Source organism: Sylvia atricapilla, chromosome 10, assembly GCF_009819655.1.
Source record: "Sylvia atricapilla isolate bSylAtr1 chromosome 10, bSylAtr1.pri, whole genome shotgun sequence".
NCBI classification, from domain to species: Eukaryota; Metazoa; Chordata; class Aves; order Passeriformes; family Sylviidae; genus Sylvia; species Sylvia atricapilla.
The window spans coordinates 5,768,958-5,781,177 of record NC_089149.1 but is presented as its reverse complement, the minus strand read 5'-3'; the positions used below and the strand labels follow the sequence as shown (position 1 = coordinate 5,781,177).

The 12,220-nt window shown below is 38.1% G+C and overlaps 1 protein-coding gene across 1 annotated transcript in view; it reads right to left on the bottom strand.

The window, feature by feature from the left end:
• The window catches only part of NAALADL2 (N-acetylated alpha-linked acidic dipeptidase like 2), a 227,352-nt gene that overhangs the window by 99,944 nt on the left and 115,188 nt on the right, over nucleotides 1–12,220 (bottom strand). Inside the window, exon 6 of the mRNA XM_066326482.1 lies at nucleotides 4,286–4,429. Within this exon, the coding sequence (XP_066182579.1) occupies nucleotides 4,286–4,429 (144 nt within the window). The remainder of the gene's footprint in view (nucleotides 1–4,285; nucleotides 4,430–12,220) is intronic.

The following is a 12,220-nucleotide window of genomic DNA, read 5'->3' as shown; positions in this document are numbered from 1 at the left end:
TCCTGGTAGAAAAACTCTCAAGGCTTCAGGTGGGAGTAGAGGGAAGATATATTAAAAATGCTTCACACTGTTCATGCTTAATTCTTCGCATGAACTTCTGTTTAAAAAAAGGAACAGAATTTAAAGTGATCATGAAAAGAAAATCTGAGAGTATTGGTATAAATGTCTGTGAATTTTCATATACAGGATGTCTGAATTAGATCAGAGTTCCCTATTTAACTCGTTCTTCTTTCAAATGCCACTAAGAGACATCTGCAGAACTTTGTTATATTTTTACTGTTATGTACAATGCCTCCAGATTTGGTAGATACAGTAACATGCACTGCCACACAATCTGCTGGCATCTCTCTCTACTTGCTTCCTTGGATTCATGTTTAGCAGAGTCCAGATACCCAGAAATTATGGTATTGTTTGCATATTGATATCACAGTGTAAGATGGCCCAGCCAGAGTTTATTAAATATGGTAGTCTTTATTTTCTCTGACAGGTAGCAAACTATGAAGGAGAAACCCATATAATATTATCACAAGGCTGTAGTTTAACAGGAGGAAATATATATCCTTTATCACTCCTTGCCCTTCCTCTGACTGAAGAGAAGACAGGCTTGATTTGCACTAGTGCAGCACTTGGCAGAGAACTTTATTTATCTTGGATGGGAATCGTATAACACGGAAAGCAACAGACTCTTCCCATCATTCCTTCCGTATAATTAATGATTCAAATTTCACGTGATCAGAGTTGACTATAAAGTCAGTATAATGAACACCTGACACATGGAACTACACCAAACAGATGTCCAAAGTCTCATAAAGTCTCATTGTGTTGTGCTACAAACCTTTGCAGGACCAGTCAGCACTGTTTATCTGTTCCACTCACCCATTTTGTCACAGGAGGTAGATTTGTTTGCAGCCTACAACAGAGCTCTGCACTGCAGTCACTGTGATGATTCACTATTGATCAGTGACTCTATTTTGTAGACTAGAAAAAGGTTACAAAAGATCAAGAGGCTCTACCTAGGAAAGCATTTTGATGTGAGTAATTTTACTGTCTGCAGCAGAATGCTGCGAGTCTTTGTATACCTGGCTCTATTATTTGCACAGTGCTTGATATCATTCAGATTACCTACAACTATTCAAGCTTTGGCTTTATAATTTCTGAAGATGGAGTGTAAAAAGATTACACCTACTGCACAGGAAAAGGCATTAGGAGGTGGTAAGAAATGGGATGTTAAGTTTAAGTGAGATCACTTGCATTACACTTCCTACCATCTGAGCTGGTATTGCCCAGCCACAGCAGGTCACACCGACTGACCATCTAGTCCTGATCTCCAAGAGTGACCAGCAACACAAATGTGGAGAAGACTGGAACAGCAGCCCCAAACACCTGGAGACTGATCACTACTGAAATCCTGGATCTTTCTCATCTTCTCTCTTCTCAGACATTAATCAGGTTGAGTATGAAAAGCGACACTTAAAGCCAAAGGGAAAAATTACACACATAACACTAACGTGTTTAAATATCAGCCTCCCAGGATCTCCATTCAAACCAAAGTATATGGTCATTAGTGTCAAAAAACTCTTTGTAAAGTAATTGCCATTAGATAGATTTACATTAAATACTCAAGACTTTAATTGAAAAGGGGTAATTCATACATTACTGCAATCTCCCAAATAATGGGAAACTTAACAACAACAAAGGCAGTTCACTGTACACAGCAGGACTTTCTGCATTTATGTTTATAGGCGTGCTTTAGTTTTACAACAACCTTCACAACGTTCCAGCAAATATACTGATGAGGTTTTGTAAAAAATAAAGAAAGCTTCAAAAGTTTACAGTTGCTCTATGGAAGTTCACTCTGAAATTCCTTCTAATTGCCTGTCTTTGGGAAAAATTTCATGTGAGCACAGAATTTCAGATTAATGAGAATTAACAATAACGTACCACACCAAACAAAAAAACAAATCCAATTACTGACTTCATCTGACACAAAATTAACAGCTGACTTCAGTTCCCACTATTTGCTTTGTAGGTCCTGAGCACTCCATCCATGTGGGATGTTTGCCTCCATCCTCCCACTCCCCTCTGTCACATTTTGGCTCTTGAAAACTGCAAGGCTAAGGGAAAAAAAGCCGCAATGTGAGAAAACTATATATAAATGTTTAATCATTACTGATGAATCTGCTGTTCAGCTTTTTGAAACATAATGATGAGAGAATGATGATCATTTTATCCTAACAATTTTTAAGCCAACCAATCATCTGAATTGCTCATTCACCTCTTTTGACAGATAAGTGATGAGTCCTACGTCAGAAGTGAAATCTCTCTCTTAAGCTTCTCCAAATCAACAGGAAGACTGCAAATTCAACCTTCACCCTTCTCAAATGCATTGCTGTCCTCAGCATTATCTCTTCAGCTATTGCTGGTCTTAAATAGTTGTACACCATTTCTTATCATAAGACCAGTTTTTATCTCTTCCATTAGGGCTGCTACTGAACGACAGCAGACTCTGTGCTCCAGAACACCAACAGCTTCACCATTCAAAGAAAAATACATCATAATACGTTACAGAACTATACAAGGCTTCTTGTAGTCTCTACTTTCTCAAAAAATTAAGACTTTTTTAAAAAAACCCATAGATTACTGTGGTTCAGAAGCTTTACACGAAATCAGACACAAGCTGTTGTGTTCACCCAGAGTAAACCAGACATGGACTGGCTCTCACTAGACTGCTGGCTTGGAATATCCTTTCTTTTCAGGAATTCTCCTCTCACGGAATTCCTGTCTTCTAAGGGAAATAAAACAGACGTGCCACACCTGTCACAGAAAAAGGAGAATAAGCTGCCCTTTGGGGTGATTCTGTCCTGCAGCCTCCAGACAAAGCTTTTTTGAGAGACAGACATTGTGCAGCCTTTTATCTTTCTAAAATGAGTGTCATTTTCCAGCCCAAATCAGGCTTTGCTCCAGGCACCTCAGCTGTTGAAAATTCCTGCAATACTAACAAGCTTCATGCATCCTACCTGGAATGGTTAAGCATTTGTTCCTTCCAAAATGGCCTTTTCCCCTTTTCTACTGGTTGTGGGGACGATCATCTTTAAAATTAAAAGTTCATTTTTAAAATATCTATTCAGCCATGCACGGAGAACAATTGTCCTGCCTAACCACAACAGCTTAAGCCATGAAGCATGAGGTGTTTCTGCCTTCCTTTTCAGTATGTATAACTACAAAAGCTAACACAAGTCATAAAATTAATCAACCTTTTTTATGACTTGTTGTATTGCACTCCTTCTCCACAGTAACTTTCCAAAAGCAATAAACAAGGGATACAGCACATGAAAGTACATTGGTTGCCCTTAAAATTTGTTTTTACTGTTATCATCACTGTGTGTAGCACAGGATACAAATTAATTTGCCTCCTCCTTTCCAAGATCACGGTTTCAAATCAATTCATTTAAATGGGCATTATAATGAAGTACACCATTTTTTTTCTGGTGAAAGATGGACAGGTACAAAACAAAACTGAAGACTGTTTACTGAAGAATTATTGTTTAAACATGTGCCTCATCTAGAACGTTCTGTGGGAGATGTTCCTTTGCTGAAACATTGTGCACTTGCTGGAAGACTGCAGTCTGACTTTTTTTTCCCCTTTCCTATATCAGCAATCAGTTTTTTCAGGCAATAATTTGTGTGACTTTGCTAATGGCATTATTTCTAGGGAGATGCTCTGAATGCATTTATCTGGCTCTACTCAAGGTATTTTGTTCTTGTCATGATGCCTGTTTTCCTGGTGAAACTCAGAGAAAAAAGCTGCCTGAAGCTTCAGGTAACAATACACTGTTTATTCTATTGAATATACAACTTAAGGAACACAGTGACACGTTTAGAATTTAAATGTTATTATTCCAGAAACAGAAAAAGAAAACCAAACCCACAGGGTAACACCGTATTACTGATGCCTTAATGTTAAAATTATTAGGAGTACAACAAGGCCTAACAATCAGCACTAACAAACCCTCCCTACTGATGGCATCTACACAGAGGAGCTTCTAAGTCAATATTAAGAATTAGTGCTCGATACCTTCTACTATTTCATCCTTTTTTTTTTTTCAAACACCACAACTTCCATCTATCAGATTTTAAGAGCATAATTTTTAGACTGTTCACAGCCTCCTCTAGAAAGCATCTAAGCAAAACAAACCCACAGGCAGCTAAACCTCCTGGTTGCCCAGTTGTAGGAAGGGGATTTGGAGGAACACTCCATAGGTGAAGTGCATCTGAAGAGCCTTACCTGCAGCTGGCACTTGGAGGGGTGTACACCTGTCCTTCTGGGCAGTGTCCTCAGGCAGGGAAAGAAGTTTTCTGGCGAGCACTGCAGAAATTGGTTGTACCAACAGCGTTGTGAGGTTCGGTCGATTTTGCCTGTAGCTTCCATCTTAAACAACAGAGAGGGAAGAGCAATTTAGTAAATGAAAATTAGATTTCTCTCCTTCATAAATCGAAGACAAAAATGCAAATCTCTACCACACGGCTTAAAACAAGTGATTTAGATAAGCAGCTGTTGTTTTGGGCTTATAATACTGAAAAAAAAAAAAAACAAAACCAAAAACCAAAAACTTCTTCAAGAACACGTACTACAAAATTACATGTACATATTATTGTATATGGGCAATTGTTCTATAAGAAAGAAACCGTTAAAAGAGTCTGAGCAGATATGAGACTGTGAACTAAAGACAACAAATTAGATTGGTGTGTAGTTAAAGGAGCCATTGAAAAGCAGAAATAGTGATCAGCAATAACTTTGAAAATCAAGTAAAAACTGAAGAGCTGAAGGAGGTTTTGGAATAGGAAGGTACTAAACAGACACATTGAGTGGAGAAAGGTATGGATCAGAAAGGATCAAAATACTCCATTTACAGCTGAAATATCTTAAGGCAGACACAGTGCAAACCTCTCAATATCAGCAGTTTCATGCAAATATTAAAATCTCCCTTTAACTGAAAAAATGTGAGTTTCCACACACATATCTGTCTAACATTTGATGCTGGAAAGGTTTCTGACGAGATAATGAGATATTTTGGGAGACCAACTGACAGAACTGGGGGGGAAAAAAACCAGCCTACTTTGCACACGGAAATACTCTGAAACACTTCAGAAAAAACCCTGTTTTTCTCAGCTATTTCAGCTGGCCTAATTTGGGGATGATCTCCTCCCATGGAAAGCAGGAACACTCCTGGCAGATAAAAAGCCCACCAGAAAAGGAGGGGAGCTGATAGCCTGGGGCAGGACACAGCTCCAACACAACCTGCACCACTCCCAAAGCCTGACAGTGCACCTGCCCCTGCTGAATCATGTCCAAACCTTCCAGCAGAGATTCAGAATACCAGGCCTCTCACCCCGAGACCTCTGTGAAACAAACACCATATTTCCTGTCAACATCCAGTTCTTTACTACCCAAAAGCATCCTTTAAATCCCGTGTGACTGCAGGCACAGAGAGAGGAAGCTATGAGCAATCAGCAGCATGTTTCAAATAAATTTCTATAAAACCACCACCAGGACTGCTGTTACTGAACCACAGTATAAAGAAAAAAAATATATAGACACTTTTTTTTCCCCCTAGAAACCTTTTTATAGTATACCTTTATTCCTAATGTAAAAATTGACCAAAGCTGTATCATTTCATTATGGAAAAAAATCAAAATGTTTTGTCCACCTTTAATACCCAGTGGCAAGGTGATCAGTGTTCAGTTTGAAAGAATCAGACAAATTTTTAAGTTCCAAATATAATTTTAAAAAACCCCTCCTTTATCTCATCAAAGTTGGTCTGGGTTCAAAATCTCTTGAAGTTGTCACTTCAGTAAACTGACAGCAAAATCAGTTTGGTCAAGCTTTGAGAGTTTGTTTCTGCAATCAAAAAGAGTCCTAAAAAGTCCATCAGAGAGCTGCAATGGAGAGATTATTTTCTGTCCAGTGTTTGTCAATCTGCAGACTGTATTACAGGGGCAATGAAGTTCAAAACGTTTCAGACGAGAAAAAATCTCTCCTTTCTCCAGTTGCTCACAACTTGAGCTTCATACCTGAATAACCTGTGAAAGACACACTTTCAAGAACAACTTACACGAGAAATCCCTCCATATTTAAAAAGGAATCATCTCACAATAGAAGATGGAGTTTGAAGTATGGGAGAAAAAGGGAAAAAATAGATAGAAAGGCAGATTTAAGTTATCTAGGCAGATTTATCTGGAAGAAAAACTTTCTCATAGGAGGAATTCATAAAGACTTGACTAGGCAGGTGATAAAATCTCTTTGAACTGAAATCTTTTTAGAGAAATGTGTAAGCAAGCATCTGTTAGGAATGATGTAGATATGGCTGATGCCTTCCCTGAGGGAAGGTGCTACATTAGATGACCTCTTGACATCTTTTCCAAACCTAATTACTATAAAATTCTCTAGCAACTAAACTTGATGAACTATTAACAGGAAAAAAAAACCCAAAACAACACTATTGGAATTAATATTAAAACATGCTTTAGAAAACCCTCCAAAAGCCAGATTTCCTTTGCCTCTGCCAGGCATTTGTTAATTGCCACTTGTTAAGGAGGCTGAGGGAAGCAATGTGCACCTTGACCAGATTGCAGAAGTGAACCATTCAAGATCAATCTCTCCAGTGCACATTTAAAAACCCAGAGATTTCCAGGGCTGCTAGTTAAACCCTCACCATTCAGGTTTTAAATACTCCTGGGCTTGGTGCTGTAGTGACAGTGAAACAGAGCAGGGTAACTTCATAAAGAAACCAACACACTGAAAGAACTTGGGGATTCTGGCTGGCACTTTCCCTGCTGGATGCCAAACCCTTTGGAGCACAGAGCGCTTTCAGGACCTGTGGGAACAACAAATGCTTCAAGAATAATTTAAATTTGACATTTTCCTTGTAATGAAATTTAGTTTTATAGCATGAAACTCTTCCAAGAAGCAGAATTCCTTCTTCTCTGCAAGTGTAGCAATGTAACCCTGCCAGGCCTAGGACCACTATTAATTTCAGAAAGTCTCTAGAGAGCTTACAGTAAAGCGAGGAGGAAAATACAATAATCAATTATTAAGCTAATTTTAGGAACATAAAAAGGAAAACTTTAGAAAGTTTCTGCACAGAAAGCGAGGCTGAATTTCTATTTCTGCATGACTGTTTTATGTTTTCTGTTCAGTGCAAACATAAACTTTGAGCACCAGTTTCCACAGTGGGACACACTCTTGTAACCCAGCATTTCACAGTGCTCCATCACTTCACTTACTGGTACTGACAACGTGCTCTGAGATTCCTGAATTTCACAGTAATACCTGTGCACCACACCTCACTCAGTTCCGAGCAAAAGTACAATTTTATCATAATTTCAGTGATTTTTTTGAAGACTGAAATATCAGAGCGTTAGTCACAATGCCATACTTCTGTAGCCCAAAAATATCGCATCACCCACAGCTTCCTCAGTATTATGAAAATAGTCTTTTATTTGCATTTCTCTAAGAAGTTTGTGTTATATGAATCAACTTTCTGTTAATTTTTGTTTAAATTGCAGCTTCAAAGAAGACTGAACAGAACATTGTATTTCATTGTTACTTGTTTATTCAAGGCACCTTCTGCCAGGATCAGATAGAACAAAAAAAAGTTAACAAGTAAACAACTAAAACTGCCTAAAAAGTTTACTGACAGAATTCATCAAAATAATTCCTTCCATCACCCAAAACACTGTTTTAATGATGTTTCCCCAAAAATACAGACAAAAAAAAGTAGCCTGACTGAAGAGTGAGCCATAATTGTACGTACCCAGGTCTTTGACTTTCTGCTGCATTAATAATACAGCAGTATTAGTTTTGAAATATCTGAAGTGAATGGCTCATTAATTTTTCACCTTAAGCTTAATAGAAATTTGACAAACAGTTTTATGCTGAAAAGAGACACTCCAAGCAGGACTTCACAGCCCGTGATGGGAATAAATTAGAGCATAAAAGATGGGATAGTGTGTGTTTGGTCAAATGAGATGGTTCTGTCACTCCAGTGCCTGAAGTGAACAGTGAGTGCAATGCATTCCTGTGGAAGGGACATTCTTACCATTATTCATTCCCAGTGCACATTCTGCACTGCCCTTTGTCAGCACTTGATGCTGCATTAGGCATGACAAACCCAAAGATGTTTAAACTGACATGTCGCAGACATTTCTGTTACTTGTGCTTTGAACTCGTGCACAGCTTTCCCCCACCTTTGCTGGTGCATTCAGCAGCTGTTAGCCCCCACTGGCTGTCCTGCAGCCAGTCACAGTTATCTGTTTATATATCTCTGAAAAAACAGGTTAGCTGTGGTTTTTCTGGCTTTTATCTCACCGAAGATAGAAGCTGAAAGGAGCTGAGCAGCAACAGCAAGGGTACTGAACTCACACCACGACTGCTAATCACCATAATTTTGCTATCCAGCAGCTACTTGATTGAATCTCCAGCCACAGCAGCTTACAATAATGGTCCTATGTCCATGTTTTTACTCTTTTAACTAAAAAAAAAAAGCCTTCAATTAAGCCTACACATCCCACTTAACCTCTGCTAGAAAATGCACCTACCTGTGCTACACCTCACAAAAATCACTGACATATTTTTTGCCTTCCTCAATTTTCTCTTTGAACAAAGAAACTAATTTTAGCTGTTATTTCTTGCTGGAAGTGGATACAGCCAGAATATTGACCCAGAAAAACTGGTGCTGTTCTGCAAGCGGTTATGATCAGGAAATTCTGGAAAAGCACTTCCCAACTGCTCACCAAAGTCACACAAAGGTTTTTCTGCATATAAAGTCAGAGACCTCTACCTCTAACAAAAATACTGTTGAACTCTCCAAAATGTTTAAAATGGAAGTAAGAATGGATTTTATTAATGGTAAAGAGAAGACCATAACTTCAGATTTTCAAATATCAGCAAAGAAAAGCAAAATAATAACTGGCACAGAAAAAAAAAAAAAGTTACCCAGGAGCAGCAGAACCCAGAGCAGGTGCCTGCAGAACAGAATTGGTAACAAGCAGTTTCCTGCTATGTCTTTATTCAGTTCTCTATGAATTATCCACTAGAATTGCAGTGTGGAACATATGCCAGTTTTGAAGTGCTTTGCTTCACTAGCCACTGGTAGAAATGTGGAGGGAGAGAAAAACATTTGCTTCTCTTTTGTAAAAAAAAAAAAAAACAAAAAAACCCCAAAAAAACCCCAAAAACACGCCAAAAAAACCAACTTTGAAATTCTGCAACCAGAGATTTTAACAACACAAGAAAGGCCTTTCAAAGCAGCTTTACAGGCAATGGAGTGTGAGATGATGAATCACAGCAGCACTGTGTGGCAGCTTTTGCATTTCAGGATGCAAGGCCACAAATGGACAGGGGATGCTCAGAACCACGCAATGACTGGGGACATGGGTGAGGGAGATGGCTTTGCCTGCCCAAGGTTTGTGCCCATTCACAGAAAATCCACAGCTGAAAGGCACTGAGCATCACCTGGAAGAGAAACAAGGCACTGAGAGCTCTCAGAAAGGAGTTAAAAAACATTTTTCAGTTTTGTATTAGCACTGCTGATAGTTAAAAAGAAGTCTTTAAAAACACTCCCCCCAAAAAATCACATTCTCATGGCTTTAGGAGTTAACAAAAAGTTTAAAAGAAAACTGAAGATACCACGTAAGCTGTGATAAACGACCCAAATAATTATAATAATAATACATCTCCTGGTACAAAAAAAAAAAAAAAAAAAAAAACCACTCCAGAACCCTAGAAAAATACTGGTTTGCTTCACAGAGTATATTCACTGTATTCTGTTTACATCACATTTTGTCAATGGAGTGGATGCAAATTTGTGTATGTATTACTCAACGCTGTCTCTTTAAAGAGATTTCTGTTTATAAAATAAACCTAAATATTCTATAGTTAATACAGAAAAATCCCAAACCCTCCACAATTTGCTGTCATCTTTTTCCCTCCCTCACAAGGAAAGGTGCTTAACCACCATGAAAGACAAAAATCCATCACTCCCCTCTCTCTCCCTGCAAATCACTCTTGTCTTAATGCCTACTTAATGTACTTTAAAAACACTGTCACTCTCGTTTCTTTTTAAGATACACAAAATAAAAAGCAGCGCATGTATTGTGTAAAAGCAAAAGCACTTTGACACACTGATGCAAAACCATCTCGTTAATTTCCCTGCTCCTTTCTGAGAATATTTAATAAAATGGCAAGAACAAAAAGAAAACCAAACAACTTCTCAAAATACTCTTACCATTTTGAATACCCATTTCCACTCCTTGTAGTGGCTGATAATTAAAATGACACAGAAATGGCCAAAATAGAGCAACATTACATAACATTTCCACGCCAATTGACATGAAGTAAAATTATTCTTTTTTAAGTATCCTACAATTGTGCAACCACTACGTTTTAAAAAGGAAAGAGCATTTCTTCCACATATTACAAATAGCTAAAACAAATTTTTTATGTTCTACTAACAATGGAATGTAACAGGGGAGAAAGGAGAAGAAAATTCTCAGGTTTTCTTGTGATAGCAGATGCCAGTCTCACAACTGAACTGAAAGAAACTCTCCACCAACAGACAGCAGGGTTGGCCATGTGACAAAAAATAACAACATTACCCAATACTTTCACCGTGGTGGTGGATATTTAAAAGAGTTGACGGATGTCTTATGGGTTACAAGACCAAAAAAAGAAAGAAATCTTTCTTGACGCTTTAATAATAAGCTTATTTTTAAAAATCTAAGAATCATAAATTTAGGTTTCTGCACAACTTTTTGTTTGCCATCCACAGTGAACTCAAACCAGCATATTCAATACTTTAGTAGTTAATTCTGGATTCTATTTGAGGTGCTCTTGATAGCAGAAAATCTGATTAGCACCTACTGTCATTAAATTCCAGATCACAGGTACGACCCACTGTAAGGGTGTGGAAATAATCAATGGTGAAAAGATTGGAAACCCTCCAAACCATCAGCCACGTAAAAAGCTGACCACAAACTGCTTTATTCATATCCATGCAACCACTTTATTCATATCCTAATCTGGATAATAATTGATATATTTTACTTTCCTAAAGTATGCAGAGGTGTTAATCCATTGGAATCCAGCAGAACTACTTGAAGCAATTGCTCTGATCAGAATTACTGCACAATCCAAATTATTAAACATCAGACACGTATTTAGACTTTCTTTTTTAAACCTTTATCTTAGGGAAAACTACTTCAGGAACCCTAAAGCTGTAAGCCTATGTGTGCAATGTACCTGTTTGTTGCTCCCAGAAAATATATTTCTCAGACTCTCAGCTATAGGATGTTCTTGAACCGAAATCTGGAGGGAAGCTCGTGTGTGTGTGTGTGTCTGTGCAGGAGGGAACACAAATCAAACTGATGAACTAAGCTTGGCAGAGGTGGATTTTAAAACTGATATATTACAGAACATTTTCAATTCAAGTGCCAAGCACATTATGGAATTTGTTATCAGTTCCATTGGTGAGAAAAAAAAAAAAATATAAAAATTCTCTCCCTCCTGATGCAGGCAGCCAAGCAGGAATATCCTGCAGTAGAGTGGGACCACAGAGTCACAGCAGCAAAGAGGGCACACAGCACCTCCTGCATGAATTATGTTTTTCAATAATTACTTCAAGAAATAAGGAACTTCTGGCACATTAACAGGCTGGTCTTGGAGCTGGTTCCCTCATGAACTAAACCTTGGTGATGGCCACCATAGAACAAATAAACATGGAAATGAGACACTGATACAGATTTCCTCTCCTCCAGTGATGATGGAGACTAAATACAGTAAAATAAGGGTCTTGTTTTATGCAAAATAGGTTTGCAGCTGCCAGAACACACATCAGGTAACATATACCATCCTTGTTCTCGTTATGAACAAGCACAGATTCCTGTTCACTCACAATAATGAGATTTATTGTTATTAAAAATAATAAAAGCCCTGTAGCACTCTGCAAGGAGAGGAATGGAGATAGAAAATCCACAAGAAAACACCAAAAGTGACAGCTTTAGGATGACAATTATTTTGTTTATAGCATGTAGTGAACATCGCAGTGACTCACAATCACATGCTGTCTGTACATATTTGGAGGACGACATGAAATAAAATTGCATATGTTATCTGTGGTAGAGGATGCATTTCTTAAAGTAATAAACACCTCTGATGCATTCC